The sequence below is a fragment of the Myotis daubentonii genome, chromosome 3, assembly GCF_963259705.1.
Source record: "Myotis daubentonii chromosome 3, mMyoDau2.1, whole genome shotgun sequence".
Taxonomy (NCBI): domain Eukaryota; kingdom Metazoa; phylum Chordata; class Mammalia; order Chiroptera; family Vespertilionidae; genus Myotis; species Myotis daubentonii.
Window position 1 is genome coordinate 177,891,568 of NC_081842.1, and position 21,718 is coordinate 177,913,285.

The 21,718-nt window shown below is 42.0% G+C and overlaps 1 protein-coding gene and 1 long non-coding RNA gene across 9 annotated transcripts in view; one reads left to right on the top strand and one right to left on the bottom strand.

The window, feature by feature from the left end:
• The window catches only part of FGGY (FGGY carbohydrate kinase domain containing), a 412,333-nt gene that overhangs the window by 89,087 nt on the left and 301,528 nt on the right, over window positions 1–21,718 (bottom strand). For all 8 annotated transcript variants that reach the window (XM_059689387.1, XM_059689388.1, XM_059689382.1 and 5 more), the window contains 2 exons: window positions 19,312–19,459; window positions 4,906–4,980 (listed from right to left, as the gene is read on the bottom strand). In XM_059689387.1, coding sequence (XP_059545370.1) covers window positions 4,906–4,980; window positions 19,312–19,459 — 223 coding nt within the window. The remainder of the gene's footprint in view (window positions 1–4,905; window positions 4,981–19,311; window positions 19,460–21,718) is intronic.
• Window positions 8,398–21,718, top strand: part of LOC132231011 (uncharacterized) — a 42,307-nt gene continuing 28,986 nt past the window's right edge. Inside the window, exon 1 of the long non-coding RNA XR_009451970.1 lies at window positions 8,398–8,635. This is a non-coding gene — a long non-coding RNA (uncharacterized LOC132231011). The remainder of the gene's footprint in view (window positions 8,636–21,718) is intronic.

Genomic DNA, 21,718 nt, shown 5'->3' on the forward strand with positions numbered 1-21,718 from the left:
TTCATACATTCTTAGACTTCTGCTGCAGAATTTAGCAGGCAGGGGACCCATATGAGACAATCCTGGACAAATGAACAATGTTTTCTAAGATGTGCTAAGTCAAAACTGTTCTTGGGAATGCCTGGGAGCTTGTTTTATCCATGCAGCTTTTACAAATAGATCAAAAGCAAATGCAGCATGGTGAAGGGCAAACAGCTGATGTGTGGCAGTGAGACTGACAGAGGTTCAAATTCTGACCCTGCCATACACTAGCTGTTTTGACCTTGGCAAGTGGTTTTCCCTTTGTATGTAAAATGAGGACTATCTCACTGGCTTACAGGTTACTGTCTAAAGCCACAGATGGGTAAGGCACTCTATTCCGTGCCTGGAACTGAGAGTGGGTGTCAATGACAGGCAATAGTTGTTATGATCCTCTGGTGGTGCACCCTGTGTGGCCTTGTTCTTTATGTCCACCTCTTAGCAAGAATGCAGAGCATCATACAGCTCTGATTTTCTATGGTTATTCATTTCAGCTAGCAATTTGTTCTATTATAAGACTTTCCATACAGTAACAGTGAGGAATCAGAAACTAAAAGTTCCTCAATATATCACCCATTTAGTTTTATTTTAGAAATCTCAGCTCTGCCCCTTACTAGTTGAATGAAATTGACTGATTAACTTGACTGAGGCTTAGGTTTCTAATCTGTGGAATAGGGATTATCATACATACCTCACAAGGTTGCCAGATAATGTCTTTAAAATATTTAGCACAGTTGTGTCTGGCACATCATACCCCCAAACTATATTATTTATTATCATTATCATCGTTACTATAAAACAGATCACTAAATAATTGTTTTTACTAATGATGTGCACTTCTGTTCTCCATTTTCATCTTACTAGTCACTCTTCCATTTTGATGGATGTGAGAATTGTTTGTTTTTGACCCTGTCCCCATGAATAAAGCAGGCTGACTGATTTTACTGAACTGGCCAAGCCATTAAATCAATAAGATAGTGATTTCAGAAAAATAAATTCAAACTTGTCTATAAACAAAAAGGACTGTTTAATCAAGCTGGTTGATCCATACTCCTATGTAGTTGCATGAAAGACCACATGTCCTGTTAGTGGGTGGGAAGTTCTATTCTCCCACCTGGACTCATCTGCACATAAGGAAAGCACCTTTGCAGGCGATGCGGACATGTGGAGAAAATGCATGTAGCAATGAGCTTATGAAAGAGGTATGAAGAAACAGAATAATTGAATAGCATAGAAGTATATCCATAGAGCATTAACAAACAAAAAACAACAAAACCCAAAACAAAACCAAAAAACCAAACAACAACAACAAACACTTGGTTTAAATAGATATGTTTCTGAAAATAAATTTTGAATCTGAACTTAATGAACCGATTTTTCCTTTCTGTTGGTGCCCATTTTTTTCTCCAGAGTGGCTAAGTTCGCTGCAATACCTGTTATTTGGGTTTCATACCAGCTCTGAGACCATGAAAGCCATGAGCCACTACCTCAACATGCACTTTCTAACATGTACACATACAATCTTTTGTGCATGATTTTAGGGGTTAGAAGCCTTTTGTAGTCCATCCAAAGTCCACTCTAGAGAATGAGATTCCTTAGACAATCATGTTCGAACTTTTGTAATTTTGTTTTCATTTTTTATTGACCTTTAGTTTAGGAGCGCCTAACACTTCAGGTTTAAATTATTTCCTTTCTCCATTCCTAACCATCTGAAACTTTCATTTACAATAAGTAGCTAATTATCTAAAACCAAACACTTCTGTCTTATAAGAAAGCTTACTATTTAAAGAAATCCTATAATTATTTTTTTTTGCAAAATGAATAATATCACGTGTTTTATAAATTTTATAAATTCCTAATCCCAGTTTTTCTTAATGAAAGCATACATGGCACCTACTTACTTGCTTCTATTCAATTGAACTTAGAAGACAAATTAGATAAATGAAAAGTATGATGGGCAAAGACTTTAACACCTTTTAGCTTTCAGCTATTTTAAGTTATTAATAAAGCACATGAAGACCTTTATCGAGATTTCCTTCTGAACAGACACCCATCTCTTTCTGGCAAGCTCCCTTTTAATTAAGAATCTCTGTCACAAAAGCATATGTGTCTTGCAATGCATGTGGTTTAAAGTTTACTGATACCATAAGTCTCTCAAAAAATGGCATTAAAACTCTTATAACCACATCAAAATTACAACTAAACTACACAGCAACCATCATTCAGAACCGCATGAAATCTAGCTGAATGAAAGTCCTACAATTAAGAATATAAAGAAGAAGCCACATCCAGACTGGTAGGAGGGGTGGAGAGGAGGAACAGACTGGTTCCCATACACATACACATACCCACTTGTGGTGGATAAAAATAGGGAGGGATACCTCAGCCATAGAGGTCCCAGACCCACACCAGGCCCCATAGCCCAGGGTTCCAGTGGCAGGAGGAGAAGTCCCCAATAACTTCAGGCTGTAAAAACCAGTGGGGATGGAGGCTGAGTGAAACAAAAGGCTGCTGGAGTCCCAGGCAGTTCCTCTTAAAGGGCTGGAACTCTGGCTCACTTCCTCTGAGCTCCAGTGCTGAGGCAGCAGCTTAAATGGCACCAGGGATATATGGGAGGAACTGCAGTGTATAGCATCTGAGCATCTGAGCATCCGGGAGAGGGGGGCAACATTCTCCCAGATAGACGTGCTGGCAGAGGTCATTGTGCCTTTTCTGAGCCCTCCCACTACAGAGCTGGCAGGAGGACGCCATATCTGAGTTTCCATCAACCTGGCTAATACCTTTGGCTCTGCCCTGGTGATTCCATGAGAATTCACCCGACCCAACTTTCAGGACCACCCAAGCAGTTACCAGTGGTTTTTCCATATAAACATCTTATCTTGGCTCATGCTCCATATTTTCCTAAAATCTTACAAATAGGCAGCATCTGGCCTCAATGAGACCCATACCTCTCGCTGAGTGGTCCAGGCCCTGCACTAGTAGCAGCACGTCTTGGTTTATAGCTTGGCCCTCTGGGGCACATCCAAGCCCAGCACAAATAGCAGCTATCTATAGATGGCTTTGAAGCTCGTTGTGGGTGGCCCTGGGAAGAATATGGGCAGTAGCTGACCTTGGCCTGCACCTCTTGGGAGACCCCAGACCTAGCACACCCAGTGGAAAGCTTCAGACCACATTGAAGTACCACCCAACCACCTCCACAAGTGACACACTCAAAAGGAAGACACAGTGGGCACCAGAGCCCCGCTGAAGTAAGTTTTGCTCCATGGGATGTGACCTTGCACAACTGATCCTCTATGGTGGTCACAGCCAGTCCTTGCAGCTATAGACCTGGGAGTAAATCTCTCTGACTGATGTGCCAACAGCAATCAAGGATCAACTACATCAGGAGGGTGTACACCAAGCATGTCAAACTTGTGGCCCGTGGGACGCATGTATCCCACAATGAATATTTTTGCAGCCCAGCCAATATAACAATATGTAAGAAACATTTTAATAAAAATTTCATAACTTAATTTTTACAATATTCTGTTATATATAACTATTAATAATGAACTATAACATTCGCTAATGACTGATTACTAAAATTGTGTTGCATTCATTTCCCTTATGTGCCTTTCACACAGGCACACCATTTCTCTCCACTAATACTAGCAGTGAATATTTTAGCAGCCAATTGCCATGTTATTAGTCTTGGACTGACTTGTTTGGTGTGTGCAACAGGAAATATTTCACTTTAGGAGAACAAGAAAAATAGGTTTATTTGCATTATGCTTATTAATTTGTGCAGTTATTCAGTGTCTGGTAAGTTAATGTTCAAGGAAAAATATTAATTTTTATTAAAATTTTCTATTATTTTATGTTCATGATTAATCATTTATTTCAGCCCTTTGTATTCAGCATGTCTCTATCAAAATAAACCTACGTTTCTATGAAAATTGAAGCTTTTGTTTTTTTTGTGGCCCACATAAACTTAAACCTTGTTTATTTGACCCATGTTAGCCTTTGAGTTTGACATGCTTGGTGTACACAGTCCACACAGGAGGGGGAATGTGCACCTGGAATTCCCAGCTCAGTTGAATGGGGAGGTTGAACCACTGGACCTACTACACAAGGCCACTCTGCCAAGCCAGGAGACAAAGCAGCTCTACATAATACATAGAAACAAACACAGTGAGCTTCTAAAGATTATTCTACCCAGAAAAGCTATCATTTAGGATTGAAGGACACATAAAGAGCGTCCCAGACAAGAAAATCTAAAGGGGTTCACCACTAATCCAGTATTATATAAAATGTTAAAGGGTCTTCTTTAAGAAGAAGAAAAAGATAAAAAAATGAACAATAAAAATGTATCTATCAACAATTAAATCTAAAAAACAAAACAAACAAACAAGCAAAACAGAAATAGACTCATAAATACAGAGAACATTTTGACAGTTGCCAAATGGAAGGGGAGTTGGGGAGGGACAGGTGAAAAAGGTGAAAGTATTAAGAAGTACAAATTGGTAATTACAGAATAGTCACAGGGATGTAAAATACAGCATAGGGAACATAGTCAATCATATTGTAATAGCTATGTATGGTGTCACATGGGTATGATATTTGTCAGAATGATCACTTAGTAAGTTATATAATGTTTAATCACTGGGGTGTATACCTGAAAATAATACCATATTGTATGTCAACTGTAATTGAAAAATAAATGATTAAAAAATGTATGTTTTTTATATGTATAGTGAAATACAGTTGACCCTTGAACAATATGGGTTTGAACTGCACTGGTCCACTTATATGGAGAATTTTTTTCAATAAATCCTATAAATTATTTTCCCTTCCTTATATTTTCTCAATAACATTTAAAGAAATAAAAATTGCATTAAAGTTTCTTACAGCAATGGCTTGAACTGTGGCCAGGTAGAGAATGGCAAGATCATCGAGGTCCTGAGATAGTTTCAAACCGGTGACCTGCAGAGATAAAACAAAAAAACAAAACAAAAAAAGAAGATGATGGCCAAAAGGAGCTTCCATGGATAGAGTTAATTCCCATGAAACACATTCAGATGTGTTTTCTTGCTGAAACAAGTTCATATGCAAATCCCTTTTTTGTGAGCTGAATGTGAAATAACTACTAAATTGTTTAATCTCCAGACTGGGAAAAAATATCCCTTTTTCTCCAGAAATGCCTTGCCTTGAATTAAACAAAAACAAAGCAAATACTATAGGAAGATTGTGTTTGGTATTTCTGAGCATGGGATAAAATTCCTTTCCTCTTCTTTAAAAAAACCTTATTAGACACATCTTTGGCTTACAGAAAGCAATAACAAGTAGCAGTGTCATTCTCATAAAAGTTGATCTTATTCCAAGTTCTGCTACTGTCAGGATTCAGTGTAACAGCATCCAAAGGATATTCAGGGTAAAATAATATGTCTCCTATAAATGTTATACCTACTAGGGGATAATTTAGAATCTGTGGTTTTCAAGGGAATCCCATTAAAGTCAATCGGAACCACATGCTTATATGGAACGTGTCAATCTCTGAGAGATTCCAGAACTGAACAGGATGCTGGGTTTGAATGCCTTTGAGACTCGTTCACCATCCCACTTTCATATTTCCCCTTCATTGAGGTGTCCTCTTGGGACCTTTTCAGAGGGTTAAGACTGCTGGTTCCGTCAAACCTAGTGTGAAGTTTGTGGGCATTGATACCAGAGTTCACTTTTTATTTTCACATTACAAAAATTAATTCACATAACATGCATTTACTCAAAGCCTACAAGGGCCTGGTCTAGAGTTCAAGGTGGTGACATGCATCTTGCATTATAATACAAGAGCGGAGTGGTCCACCTTCCCTTCATCTCTCCAGATTCCCCCCCCCCCCCGACCATGGAAGTAAGGGGCCAGTATTGGCCTGTTGGCAGGGCACAGACACCGCTCTGTTACCCAAATCAGAAACCAGAAAATAGGGAGCACTCTTCCCCGACTTTCCTCTGCCTTCCCATATTTAACCAGTCTCCAAGTCTTGCATATTTGATCCCCCTCCATTTTTTGCATCCCTCCCTTTTCTTCATCCTGTCTCTCACTTCCTTAAACCAGGCCACCATTATGTCCCTCCTGCTTGCTGAATTAGCCCCTGGGCATATCACTCTACCACAGAGCTAATAATTATTCTCAAATGTAAATTGCATCATGATACTCCTTGTTAAACATTCTACCTTTTACCCTGATTTTGAAGCAGAAATGTCTTCGCTATCTTGTGTGCGTCTTCCCGGACTTGTCCCTGCTCACTACTATGGCACCTGAACTTGTCCTTCCTCACTTAGCATCCTGTGATCAGCTATTCTGAGTACTCAACTTAGTCTGTCAATACAGGGATTCCTGCTGGTAGTTATTCTTGGCAAGTAACTGGGCAGCTAGATGAGAAAAAAATGGCTTTGATTTTAAACGAGAGGAGCATTAAGGTTTGAAGGAGAGACCAGAGAGGAACTCTGGGGAGAGGAACTCTCAAGTCAGGAACTCTGTGAAGGGTCATCTCTCATGAAACTCCCCAGAGACCTAAGCATACATTAAGCACGTTTGGATTAGGAGAGAACATAAACAATGCTGATAATGTAGAAGTTCATTTCAGAATCTTTCTGAGGAAATAATTTGCCTAAAAGCACACAGAGAATAGAAAAATAGAAACCCAAACCTAAGTATTCTGAAAGACTGCTTGTGGTATTCACCACAGTAACTCCAATGCCTAGCACTGTAGATGATAGGTTCATACTTGTTGAATTTGTGACAATTCAATGCTCTCTCTTCCTTTCATATACTACTCTCTCCTAATATCCTATCCTTCTGTCATTATGCAATTAGGAGAGGAAAATATTTACTACCTCGACCCCTCATATATTCAGAGGGGACAAGACATTTGTTCCATGTCCCAAGACAGAACACTGGAAGATCATGTATAGTTGCTCACTCCATGCCCTCAACACCCCCAACTTCCATACCTACCATTCCTCACGGGAGGAGTGGTTTACCTAAGATTGGAGTAAAAGTAGGGTCTCTGTAGCACATGAGGAACCTTTGTGTAAATTAGAAAAATGGTGCTCCCTTCAGATGAATTAAATACACAAGGCATGCCATCTGGGAGAGTGATTTCTAAAAGGGAGCAGAGTGAACAGGATGTCAGCCTGTCATTCCCCCCCACCCCCCCCCCACCCCCCGCCCAAACCAATAGCTTGTATAAGTAACCAGCGCCATGACAAGCCATGGTCCTGGGTAAAGGTCACTAGTCCTTAATGGTATCTCTCTCTCTCTCTTCTGTACAGGCCAAGCCTCACTAGTGTCTCTGTTGTTCATCTATTGGGAAAGCCTCTCTTCCAGAGCCAGGCCAGGATGACTGGTTTCCTCACCCCAGGCATCAGTGTGATGTGAATCAAGTCATAATTCATCAGTGTGTCTTGGTACGTATCTGCTTGGCAGACCCACATTCTCCTATAGGTCAATCCTGACCCAGACTTGGATAAATTATAATGGTGGGGGGGGAAAGTTTGATATCCTATATAAGATGTACTATTCTATTCCTTTATTAGGAATCCCATTGCCCTTTATAATAACATGATAGTGTAAATAGCTCTGATATCTTTCCCAATTAGTAAGACCCCACAGAGAGGAGTATGATATTGCCAGATTTAGCTTTTTTTAAATCTCCAGAATATATTCATAAAGACTTCTACAAAGTACTGGTATTGGAGCAAAAAATGTCATGGACCCTTCTCTAAATTTCGAGTGTCTCCAAGAGCTCAGAACTCATAGGGCAGAAAGGAGAAAACAGTTTATTTTCTTTGGAAACTGAGAATGAGATAATCAATGGAAATGAGCACTACATTTAACTCTTGAGCTCAACAGGAGCTGTGACAAAAGGGGACACATAATGGGGGGACACAGCATTTCTTTTTTCCACAAATAAAACATACCTATCCTTCAAGGGAGAAAAAGTTACTCTTGGGAAGAGGATACTCGGTACAAAAGGGAGTCAGCCAGCACACTTCTCCCATAGCCATTTCCCACATTCCCTCACCACTAGCATCGGGGCCCTGGAGTTGCGATGTGACTCATTGAAAAACATTTCTCTTGACAGTGCCAAGCTACTATGGTGGGGGGCACTGGGGAGGGGAACCCTGCTTCCGTGACATCTCACCTGATATGCATGCAGGTGGAGACACTAGAAGGCATCTGCTTATGTCCATTGATTCTCTCAAATACCAGAAACCTCAGCCTTGCCTTGGCAAAAGTGAAATGACAGCCCACAATGGAACTTTCTAAGGAATGCCTGCCATGTGGACCGCTTGGGAGACCATGGAGAGCCCTAAGGGAGCTGTTGGTAGGAGGGTGGCAGCAGTGCCCTGGGAGTGCCAGGGATATGTCATGGGAGGTGCAGCTTTGTAACCAGTGAGACAGCTGGGATAGGGCAGACGAGCTGACACCCCTGGCTGAAGACTGAATGGTTCCAGCAATAAGAGGAAGTGGGAAGAATGCATAAGTGGAAGAAATGTTTACAGATGTGCATGTGCCTATTTTGAATGTCTGGGCGAAACAGCAAAATGTATGGGGAATCCCCAGGAGAGAGCTGCAATGGTAAGCACATTTTATTTATTTGGGCTATTGTGTAATGAGAATTGTAGGAGAAAACATGTATAATTACTATTTAGAGGTGTGTGAAAGCTGTATATGGTGGCCAAAGAGATGTAAACTGCGTGTGATGACTTCAACATCTTAGATAATGGTTCTAAAATGCTTATGTACATCTGGGGATTTCTAAGCTTAGAAGAGAAGTGTAGGGGAATGGAAAGATGGTAAACTTTGCAGCAAGACACCTGGGATTACATCTTAACATAACCCCTAACTGGCTGTATGGCAGTGTGTTTTGTAACCTCTCTGAGCCTCACCTTTTTTTATTTGTAAAATAAGAATAATATCTCAATAATATATGTGAATATTACATATAATTTGCAAAGTACCTTACTTTTTCAGCAAGCTGTACTGAGTCTACAAGAGCTCGACACTTGTAGTGCCAACTATGTGTGCATAGGCGACACTTAAAAATGTTCATTTCCTTTCTCTTTCTCTTGAATGCACAAAGGGCTCGATCCCATTTATTAACTGGAATAAAGCAATAAAGCATCTCCTTCAACATGCTATGGGCACCAGCGGGGTATTAATGAGGGCTGCTGAAGACTCGTGGCTGTACAGGGTGGGAGAGGCAGGGCAAAGTGTATGCTGCTCACCAACATCAGGGTTATAATGCTAGAGGTATGGACATGCAGGAGTATGGAGAAGCAGTGTGTCTCTGATGAGAGCCCAGAGATTAGACAGCGGGGGACTCACTTGCAAAAACTCCCTGCAGAAGCCTTAGTCCTTATGAACCTACACACTTCCATTCACTACGTGAATAGGAAAGACAGTGGACTTCCCCTCCACTTAGGCACAACACTGAACTCTTTCCTGGGATCCTAGTTGAATGTAGATTTCCTGAGATCCAACTTCAGATTGACTGAACCTTTGGTAGGGGCCCAGCAATTTGCATTTTCAGCAAGGTCTTAATATATAGTAACACATGGGAACAGTTGCCCTAAACTTGGCATTGTGAATTATAGCTTCACAGCCCTAAAATAGTTGAGATTAAAAAATATATTAGTAATTTAGCTATCTAAGTTTTTCCTTTTTAGTTGTTAAAGAATTGAAGTGATTATAAAATAAAGTGGAGGCATTAGAAATAGATTCTCAAGGGATCTCTAAACATTATAGAAAACAAGAAACAGGATTCATAGTGCTGAGATTGGTCATCAGAACTTGATGAGGTATCTATGGCTCTAGGGAATTAGTTGAAAGCTTTTCAGAATACCAAGGAACAGAACATATGTTCTGTTTGTTTAGTCATTAATGAAGGTGGAGCTGATGGACAAATAGCATGGAAATGAGGAGGATCAGAGAAAGATTTATAGAAAATATCTGGAAGGAGGACAGAGATTGAGAACAGGGCTGAGGTCACCAGCAGCCTGGAAGAGAACGGGGACAGGTCTCCCCAATAACATGCATAAGTTTCAGTAAGTCAGGAGTTGAGGCTGACACTTGCCATTGCCTGAAACTCACCCAGATTTGGGAAATAAATGTGTGGACACAATGTGATAGGCAGAATTCTAAATATGTTCCCTCAAGATTCGCCATAGCCTGGTCACTCAGACAAACACTAACCTAGGCACTGATGTAAAGGGACTTTGCAGATGGAACCAGTTATCAGCCTGTTGACCCTAAATATGGAGATTATCCTGGGTCACCCAGTTGGGCTCAATGTAATCATATGAGCTCTTAGAAGCAGAAGAGGAAGGCAGAAGGGTCAGTCAAGAGATATGGGCGAAGAAGAAGACAAGAGAAATGAGGCAGAAATTGAAATCAGAGAGATTCAAAGCATGAAAAGGACTTGGTCTGCCATTGCTGGCTTTGAAGGCGGAGGAAGAGGGCAAGGAGCCAAGCAATGCAGGTGGTCTCTGGAAGGTGAGGACCACTGCCTGTGAGTCAGCCAGGACACAGGGACCTCAGTCCTGCAATGGCACAGAGTCTAATTTGGTCAACTTGAATGAGTTTGGTAGCAGATTAGTCCCAGCCCTGCTGATAAGAGCCCTCAGTGATAGTCTTGTGGAAACTGGAACAGAGAAACCAGTTGAGCTAGCCTCGACTTCTAACCTACAGAACTGGGAGAAAATATGTTTAAGACTATACGTTTGTGGTAACTTCTTACAGCGGCAATAGAAAAGTAACACACACACAATGACCAGATGATGGGCTGACATTGTCCCTCACAACCTTCTTCTACTGGTGAACTCAATATCCCACAGCACAAGTTCATGGGCTGTTTGCCAGATATGCTAAGCACTTCACACCTTTGCCTGCTCTGCTTTTGAAGCTCTAAATCTAAGTCATGCTGGTATGTCATGCACCAGAATCCCAAAGCTCTTCTGGTCAACTGTCCTGGCCCATCCTGGCCCTTCCTTACTATCATCCAATCCTGTCCTAAGATTACACACCAACTTGGATCCCATCCTTGGTCCTCTGGCCTTGGCTCTTTTCCATTATTTCTCTGTTGGGCCTTCCTGGAAGATTTCTACTTGATTCACTCCTCATTCTGTACTCCCTTGGGAAAAGCCCTGTCCATAATCCACTGCCCTCTTCCAGTTGTATTTGTTTAGTGTATACAGAAAAGATTAAAAAAACACACAAACCCATCTTTTTTAAATGGGGGTCTTGCAGAATTGTCATGAAAGTTGTGGACGATGCATGTAAAGTATCTACCATGATGCTTGGCACATTGTGGTCCCTGAAATATGATACCTATTATAAATCACAATATCAGCTGTGAAATTAGTTGCTTCAATAAAAACAAAAATTGCCTGGCCAGTATGGCTCAGTGGTTGAATGACAGTCCCATGTACCAAAAGGTCACATGCCCAGGTTGCAGGCTTGATCCCCAGTAGGGGAAGTGCAGGAGATAGCCGATTGATATTGATTCTCTCCTATCAATGTTTCTATCTCTTATCCCCTTTCCCTTCCTCTCTCTCTCAAGTCAATAAAAACATATTTTAAAATAAATAAAAACAAACAAAACCCCCTCACATGATAAGAAAAACAGTTAAATGATACTGAGGATATTAAGCTGTTATCAGATTCAATTTTTCATAGGCAAAAATGATATGTAAAAAATGGCTAAATAAAACAATATTAAATCACAACAAAAACATCAACAAACTTATGCCAAAGAGCCCTCAGTTGCCAAAGATTATCCATATCTCACTGAAAAGCTTCTCCATAGTCCATCATCCCATCAGAGGAAGCCACGAGGATACAACCTCTGGCTTCCACTGAGCTCTTGCAAACAAACATTGCTGACTCCATCCACATCTGACTCTGTTTAGTGATGCCCACCTCTAGCTGGGATTCAGCCCTCTGGGAACTGTCTCAGATCTCATAACGCTACTTTCCTGACTCCCTCCTTGTTTTCCACATGCACACATGCTCTGTGTTTGCTTTGAAGAACCTGTGGAGCAGCACTCACCTTTCCAGCAGTCTGAGAAGCATATGGCCTACATTAGAGATCACAGCTCTCCAAAGAACCAGAAAGTAACTTTCCGTTCCGGGTAAGGCTGTACTTGCAAAGAGAAGCAGAGAAAACACGTTTCCACCAATGGTGAGCATGGCATGTTCTCATGCCCTGATATGTCTCTGAGATCACTTAATTCTGTGAATGGGTATTTCAGGAAAATAATTTTTAAAAATCAAAATGAAGAGGCCATTTTAATTTGAGAATAAAAAATGGTTACCCTAGCTGGTTTGGCTCAGTAGATAAGAGTGTTGGCTTGTGGACTGAAGGATCCTGGGTTCATTCTGGTCAAGGGTCCATGCCCAGGTTTAGGGCTGGATCCCCAGTAGGGGGTTTGCAGAAGGCAGTCAATCAATGATTCTCTCTCATCATTGATGTTTCTATCTCTGTCTCCCTTTCACTTCCTCCCTGAAATCAATAAACATATTTTAAAAAGTGATCACCTACATGAGGAAAGGACTCTTTCAAAATGCCTACAGCACTAGCTGTTTTATAAGATTCGCCAAATCTGAGATTCCTGTTGATGAAGAAATGGAGGACCAAGGACTTAACTACAGAGAAGACTAATCTCTATCCCTGTAGGAAGCTTGGTAACTGGGATGGGCCAGGCGATCATTCAGCTGCTCTCGCAGGTTGTTTGTGGCGATGACCTCCATGGCTGGTGAGTCCAGCTGGTGCTGGGACTAAGGTGGACAGTTCATGACAGGCTGCTCGGGACTCAATCCAGCTAACACCTTGTAAATGTGCAAGGAAGAGCCACTAAGAAGGAGCCACAGACTCAAAAGCATTGGCTGTTGCTATCTGTGCACCATTTGATTCTGATAGTGATGCTGCTTATGGCTGAGCACGCTGACCTCACCAAGTTAAGCTCAGAGACCACACAGCCAATACACTCTCAAACCAGGATGCAAACACAGGGCTGACTTCAAACCCAGGCTGTTTCACAGGGGTAAAACCACCTACCCAACCGTTCAAAATAGAAACAATCACACACACACACACACACACACACACACACACACACACACACACACACACCATGCAAGCATTCCTGACAGTGAGAATTTAGCTTCATCTATCTGTATGTGTGGCCATGTCATGTTTCTTTATTTTAAAGCAGTGATTTTCAACCTTTTTCATCTCATGGCACACATAAATGAATTTTTAAAATTCTGCAGCACACCAAATATATATTTTTTGCTGATCTGACAAAAAAATCGATATAATTTTTGTCACTCACACCAGATGGTGATTGTTGTGTTAGATGTTGTCATATTTTTTTATTTGACAATCTAAGGGAAAAGAGGTCAGTGCCCGCACTAAATAGTCAGGTATTGCATGTTTTAAAATTACTTGTGGCACACCAGTTGAAAATCACTGCTTGAAAAGTAAGCATTTTTGTTTTGGTTTGGTTTTAAAGAGCCTAGTATTACCAGTGTTAAATGTTTTGACAGTGATCGATTGCCATTAGCCAAGCTTCTGCTTTGTTTAAATATCCCATGCGCAGCCCTTACCTCCCCATGCCTCATTTATTAAGTGGAAAGGGGAACTATTTACATAGGTGGCTACTTGGTCCAGGCATACTGTTAAGTTGCCCACCCCTAACCACCATCTCTTTTTAGCCGAGTTCTGTGGGTCGGTACAGCATCACCAAAGGAGAAATAAAACAGCTAGCCACATGGCAGGGAGCCAACTATTAGCAGGACAAAAGAGAATGATTCTATTAAGCATCATGGAAGGAGGCCTGGCTTGTGCCCTGCTCCTGCTGATGAGAGTAGGCACCTAAAGTGGAAGGGTCGAGAGCCAGGTCCAACCAGGAGTGGCGATTACTTTTGAAATCTGAGTCAGTGAGGCTGGGAAGGAAACTCGCACCATTACTGAGAAGAGAGAGGGTCAGAGCTTTCATCCACGGACCAAGGCAAGGATAAGAATGGGAGAAAGAGCAAGAAGGCTGGTGGTCAGAACAGGGGAACAAGAACCCCGCTGAGGAGTGTGGTTGAGAATTAAGCTGAGCATGATGCAGCTGTTAAGGCTTCTTTTAAGAGTCCAGAGTTTCAGGCTGCCTCATGGGGGTGTACATCTTAAAAATCAGGATTCATGCTTATTGAAGCTCGGCAATTTCCTGGCATTGGGACCTTGGGCAAGTCACTCTTCATTCCTCAGTTGGCAAATAAAGATGAAAATGATTGCTTAAACACAGGCAATTATTCAGTGCTTGTCTCTGACCGAGGCACTGTTGCAATTTAAAAAGTAAAGAAGGCAGAGCCCCCACCTTCAAACAGTTTTTCTAACAAATTTAAAATATATGCTACATCTTAGGACAGCCCTCACCTTATTTTCTTCAGTAAAAACTATGATTTTTGTTGCCTTTAATGCAGGTTTTAATTCTGCTATTGTATTTTTGGTTGTCTTTATCATACCCCCCCCCCTTTTTTTCCCTAACTCCATTGACTTTTCATCCTAATAAGTTTCTGACCTATTTCACTGAGCTATACTTTTTAAAATATCCTATTGAATATGCCAAGGAGTTTTTAATGTTTTCTTTTAGTTTAGGGTTGTAAATAATTTTTAAGAGGCATTTCCTTAAGTGTTCAAAATACTTCTTTTTTTTGTATGCAACATATGTTTCCTAATGGATTCACTTCATCACTGTTTTCATTCATTCTACCCAGAGTTCTCCATATTCAGTGTTTCCCAGCATTCTGTCCACATGACTTACTCCCACCCTCTCCCTGGAACTTGGCTGGGGCTCTTCAGATCTACAGCCAGGTGCCAAGTCCCAGAGGCAGCAGTTGTTACTTGGTGTGGATTTGTTGGCCAGAGGTGGGTCACTCCTGCCTGACTTTCTAACCCCAGGACAGACATAGACAAGCAAAACTACACCCCCTCCTCCAAATCCACAGGGTTTCCCTGCCCCTGCCGGGTTAATGGTCTACTCAGGGTCCTCAGCATGCAGGCAGGCCGTCACCATTTACCCCAAATCACACTTCCTGCCCCCGCTGGCTTCTTGGGTTGGCAGTTTTCTAATGGACTGAACTGAAGGGGAAGATAAGATTTGGGTTATGGAAGAGTTCTGGGAAATTAAACCCACTGCTGCTTCCAAAACACAAAACAAAACAAGAAACCCTAACCACAGCAGCAGAGGACTGCCCTGTGTTTAGTCTTAAAGGGCCCCTGCATTTATTTTTAAGCTAAGGAGCAGGAGGCAAAGGGGCGCAGACTCTTGCGTGGCTGGTGGTTTATTTGTTCATATGACATCTATTATGTTTGTCAAACAGGCTACGTTTAATCTTTTAGATTCTAGAACATCTTCCCAGTTTCCCTCTGAGAATGCCAATTTTAGTTTTCCTAGTTCAGGGTCATCTTAATTGTCAAAGTCAGCTTGAGTTTATGCATTTTTTTGCATCTTCATTATTTTCTTTTTTTATAATGTTTTTTTAAAAAATATTTTTATTGACTTCAGAGAGGAAGGGGGGGAGAGAGAGAGAAACATCAATGATGAGAGAGAATCACTGATGAGCTGCCTCCTGCAGGTCCCCTACTGGGGATTGAGCCTGCAACCTGCAACCCAGGCATGTGCCCTGATCAGGAATCGAACCAGTGACCTCCTGGTTCATAGGTCAACACTCAATCACTGAGACACACCAGTCAGGCTTCATTATTTTCAAATGAAGTTGAGAAAGGTTGCATGAGAGCTTTCTGACCTAAAGCCATATTTCAGAAAAAATTCAAAGTCAGATATTAGCTGAGCACTTCCTTCACTTGCAAGACGTCTGTATTACAGGGATCACACAGCATGATGATTATGTACACACACACACACACACACACACACACACACACACACACTAATTATCTCCCCCACTTTTATGTGCACTTGGGACAGGTATAGTTTTTTTTCACAGTAGGTGGTCAATAAGCACTGACTGAATGAATGAAGGTCATAGAGGCGTAAAGAACTGGGAGAGTGTGATGCTTGCCGAAGCAGAAGGAGTAGAGGGAGTGCCCAGTGGTTTTCTGAGGAAATGTCTTCCTTTTTGTTATCAAGATCTAATGCTAAATGTGACCTATCAGTGGTAAGATAATGATATAAGGAACCCAAATCAGAGACATTCACTGTGCCTTTTGCTCTCCTCGAACCCCCCACAACACTTCATTTACTAGGATTTCCCTGGGCCTGAACCCTCTTCCCCATGTCACTCAGTGTCAATGTCACCTCTGATCTGAAGCCTTTCCTGACTACTGAGACCAGGCTGGACAATCATCCTCTATGCATCCAGCGGGCCCTGGACCCTGAGTGGCACCTGGAGCTTGACCCAGTATCACTACTGTCTGCCCCCAAAGACAGTCCCATTCCCAAGGGCTGGAATTATGGCTACTCTTATATCCCCCACCACCTCTAACAGGGCCTGTGTCTGTTAAAAGAATTAATTGATGAACAAAAGTCCTCCCAATTATAACAAAGATAGGAGCCTCAATTTACTTGGGCATTAACATTGGTATTAAGTATTATCACATGAATAATAAAAGGAGCAACTAATCCATTTAGTATTAACAAATTGCTCATATGTATAATTTTTATAGAAATAAATGATCTCTTTGTTATTTCTATGTTGACTATCAATTATCAATAAGTACATATTACACATTTAGTATGTGCCCAGGGAAATTTTTCAGGAGCCAAAAGAAGAAATCATACCTGGTTCTTGCCCTCTGGGGATTATTTTGACAATCCGAGTTGCATGCATATATTTTTATCAAGCACTCCCCTTCCCTCCCTTGAAATGAATGTAGGAATTGTTGTGCCTTATTGTATCTATAGAAGAGCTTTACACATAGTAGGTACCAAGTAAATATTTACTGAATGATTGCTAGAGACAGTAGTCATTGTAGGTTCTGAAGGGTAACATGACACTGGATGGTTTCCGGGTTCTTATTTTGATGTCATTCAAAATTGCATTGAGAAAGAGATTTGGGGGGGAGGAGATATTTTTAGCTCCAAATTTCCTTCTTTCTATCTTATCTAGTTACCTTCTTGTGTTCTGATGTAAACTCATGATGGAGTGACAACTCTTCAAATGTAAGCCTAATACAAGGGCAGTTATGAAAGGAAAGCGTTGCTGAGAAGTATCAGATGATCTAGGAAATACTAGTATATTTATAAAACAAAACCTTTTTAGAAAGGTGAACCTATCAGAATTTTTTTCTATATGATTGGGCATATCTCCCCATGTAAAAATGTCCTTTGGTAAGTAAGCTCTTACCCTAATGAGGCAGGCATTCTTCAAAAAACACAACTGAGCAGGGCCAGTGTTGCTCAGTGTTTAAGCATCTATCTATGAACCAGGAGGTCATGGTTCCACTCTCTGTCAGGGCACATGCTTGGGTTGCTGACTCGATCCCCAGTAGGGGGTGTGCAGGAGGCAGCTGATCAATGATTCTCTCTCATCATTGATGTCTCTATATCTCTCTCTCCCTCTCCCTTCCTCTCTGAAATCAATAAAAATATATTTTAAACACACACACACACACACACACACACACACACACACACACACACACAACTGACTCCTTTGGAATTACATTCTGCATTTGGGCTACCTTTATTAGAATGTCCTGGTGATTTTTAATTCTTAAGTCTTTGGATGTCAAGCTTGGCCTTAAGAAATAGAGAAAAGCTACTGGCACCATGGCACCTGTCATGCTGGGGTGTTGACACTGGGTAGACAGCTGTTGGCAGGGGAAGGGGAGGACTCCAGGTCCATGGTCACTTTACTATACAACCTACTCTATTTCAGGGTCATTTTATGAACTATTCACGCCTCTTAACTTCTTTAGCATTTTAAGTGTCTAATGTATTTGTCTTCAGATATTTATCTTTAACGAAGACACTCATTTTTGTACCCATATAAAATGTGTTCTTCCCCTAGCCTCTGTTTGCACCCAGAGAGTCAGTTCTGTCTGTCTAGCTGTAGCCTGTGTCCATATGACCCTCTCGGGACATCCCCCTTCTGCTTCCATAGGAAAAACAAGGAGGCAGGTTCATGATTTGTTTTGTGGACACACTTCATGGACTCCAGATACACATAACCCTTGCTATGTCCAATTTTCTTTTCTTTTCACCTTGACTCCCTTTTATCAGCAGAAGTTGAGTATGTCAACACGGTAATGAAAATAAAGATCAGGTCTTCCTGCTGGCATCATACAGCTATTTAAAACCACTTCAATGAAATGAATTACAAACCACTGAATTCTGAGTCCTGAAGATCTTCGAGCCAGCAGGCCATGCGGTGCATAAACCACGCACTGCTCTCAGCCCCACTCTGAACTCAGTTTACCTGGCACTCTGCTTCTCAGCTACTTGACATCTCCAAGGATTCAAAATTCATGGCTTATTTTATTATATGTGGCTTCTCCTCACCTCTTGTAACTGAAGCTTAACTCTGTTTCTCTAGCTCTCACAGGCTTTGTCCACCCTTAATCATGACTCTTGAGGGCTGTACTAGTCTCAGCTGCCTAATCTAACTTGCCCATCAAGATCTTATGCCTTGGTTTAGGTGGTTATGAGCTCTCCACCAAGTTCATCCTGGCCCCTCGTGGAGGGCCCGGAATCTCTGCACTGGGAGGGACCCTGATAGCTGAATTTATCCACCCACAATTCTATTTTACTTTTGCCACAGTTCCATCTGAAACCCTAATAATGTTAGCATGGCCTCTGAGCACCCTGACCCTCAGAGCCTGGGCAGATGTGTGGCTGTGGCAAGCAAGACCATAGGGGGTAATATTTACCACTTTCCTAGTGGCCTGGGGATGGCGATGGAAAACATAACTCTTCAAACTGATGTAAATACAAAAACGACACAGGCAGGGGCTCCTGACTTCAGGCCACTCCAGGGGACAAAGAGGCAGCTGTAGCTAAATGTAAAAAATACTGCTTTTAATGCGCTGAAGGTTGCCTCAGAAACAATGAGAACTTTCAGCAGGTCATCCTGGGAGCAGCAAGAGCCTTCCCCAGAGGACGCATGTGCGAGAAGCCAGCGGGCCATTGGTCTGTTCTGTTTATGTTCCCTCTTTTCCTTTCTCCTCACTTTTCTTCTCCTGATCGTTGCAGCCCCTTTGGCCTGCCTTCACCTTTGTGCAAGGACTGGCTGTCACTTACCATGCCCTTTAGTGTCAGATCTGCTAAAGGAGACCGGTTGCCATGGAAATCTGGCCAAACATGTAAATCAACAGTGAGGAAACCCACAGGCTGAGCCTTCTTAATCAGGTCCAGGTGACTGTTCAAATATGCATATATGCTCTGGCATCTGGAAGAGAAATGGATTTTGTTTTTAAAAGGGGAGTGGGGTTGGGGAGCAAACTGTTCTGCAGAGAGAAACCATTTGTACTTCCACACCAGATCCAGAAAATAAGCAGAGCCCCAAAAGCTTCAGCAAAGAAACTGCCTGAAACCCATGGAAACCAGTGCACCGTACTCAGAAATCACTGTACTATCCCCAAGAAAAGGTGGTGTGCTTTAGGAAAAAGTGCGAAGGTTTGGAATCAGAAGACCAGAGCCGGAATGGCTTTGCCCCTAGGAGGTGTGTAACCACGAGAGAGTTATTCAAACTTTCGGAACCACTTTCTTTGCATCTGTAAAACCAGATACATGTTCCCTGTCCAACTTACCTCATAGGGTTATTGTCAAGATCAAAAGAGATTATGTAGGTGAACATACAGTATTTTGTAAGCTGTGCAATACTGTACATATGCAAAGGATTTAAAACATTAGTATTCCTAATTATAGTAATAATGATGAGATGACGAATGGAGATAAATATACGTGCCCAGGCTCAGGATTTGCTAAGGGAAGTGACAGGATGGAGTAAATGCAATTAAAATCAGGAATCAGGAGACTTGGTTTCTCACAGTCATACTCCCCGCCCAATGACACTGTGTCAGTTCTTTCTACCTTTTAAGCCTCAGTTTCTTCATGTGTAGGATGAGGGAGACAGACTACCTATCTCAGTTTTACATGGTCAGGTGAGAAGGGGCTGGAGATGATGGGTTCAGATCTTGCCTCACCTCTCCCAGATTGGTAACAGGGCCAGTGACAACCTCCTTGAACTTCAGTTTCCCCATACACTCAAATGGTGTCACCACACCTACCTCACTGGGTTAAATGTCATTGCATGTCACAAAGGTTAAAGGTGGTGCCTCCCCCTCTTTAAAGGTGCTTCCTTCTTAAAGCCTTGAACCAACACTTTTACAAGAAAGTGGGTTTATCAGAGATTGGCATCCATGTCACTTCCCACCGGTGTCCTTGGAACAATGGCTTTAACCGTGAAAAACAGGGCTTGAATAATGGCAGGAAAAAAAGTCCAGGAATGCATTGTCCACGGAAGGCTGGCATCTAAGCCACCTAGATGGTATTGAAGATTTAAATTTTTAGAACATTTTAGGAGGACAGCTCAGAGATTTTGAGTTCCAGTTTTGTGCCACTGTGAGTGTTTCCAATGAGCTCACGACGTCCCTGAAAGTTGTTAGATTAGAAACGAGTAGAGCAGTGGTTTTCAAACCTTTGTAGTAAATACAAACTTTAAGTGGAACTCTAATATAGAAAAGGTAGGAAAGCAAAAATGCTCTATGTGAGTGCATGAGTGAATGTGCAAATGTGTATGCCTGTGTGACGTATGTCTGAGTGGAGGCAACGGAGGCCCTGCCTACTAGGCAATCTTTTGCTCCTTGCTGGACACCTCATTCCCATCTGTAAAAGTCTTCCTTCGATCACTTTAGGAGGACGATGATGTGGTTGGAAAAAGGCTCCTTATCCACACTGTCATCAACTTGAGCTCCCTGTGTGTGCACCAGGCCTTCCCCCACAGCCCGGCGAGGAATGCAGAGGAGACTCGCAAAGAGGTGCGGACAGGTGACCGAGTCCAAATTTACACCCTCCTCTGAGTGGTGCTGGAGCCATGCGTTCTCTGTATTCCAGGTCAGAAACCCCAGTGTGTGTGTGTGTGTGTTATGTCCATTTGAATTCCACATTCAAACCCTGTTTTTAGCATGATTCTATGACAGACTAGGAAAAAGACTCCTTCGTGGCCTCCATGCAAGGTAGGGCCTGAACCATCTATCTGGATGGAATATAATCACATCTCGGTTTTCTGCTTCCCAACTCTCTCTACTCCTGGTCCAACAGGAACTACAATGATAACCAAGGCCTCAAGGACATCCTTGGTAACCAGAGGGGAGTCTGTACCCATCGTAGCAACATTCTTCCTCAGAACAGCATCACTGCACTGAGAGTAAAGGGATGTTTAAAAAGTTTCTAAGTGTTTTCATTTGCCTCTCAAGGCATCTCAGGGCAGGGCATTTAGTTTCAGACATCTGGGTCAATAAGAACCTATAGGCCTAATTACTATTGATTCGTCATTGTCTCATTGACTGCAGGTCTTTGCACACAGTGAGATTCATTTAGCCTCTACATATATGGTCACTCATGAATTAATGAGATCCCTGGGGGATGGGGCATATGCTTACCCCCTTGACTCCTAACCTCCTCACAGCTGTATGTTTATTCTTTG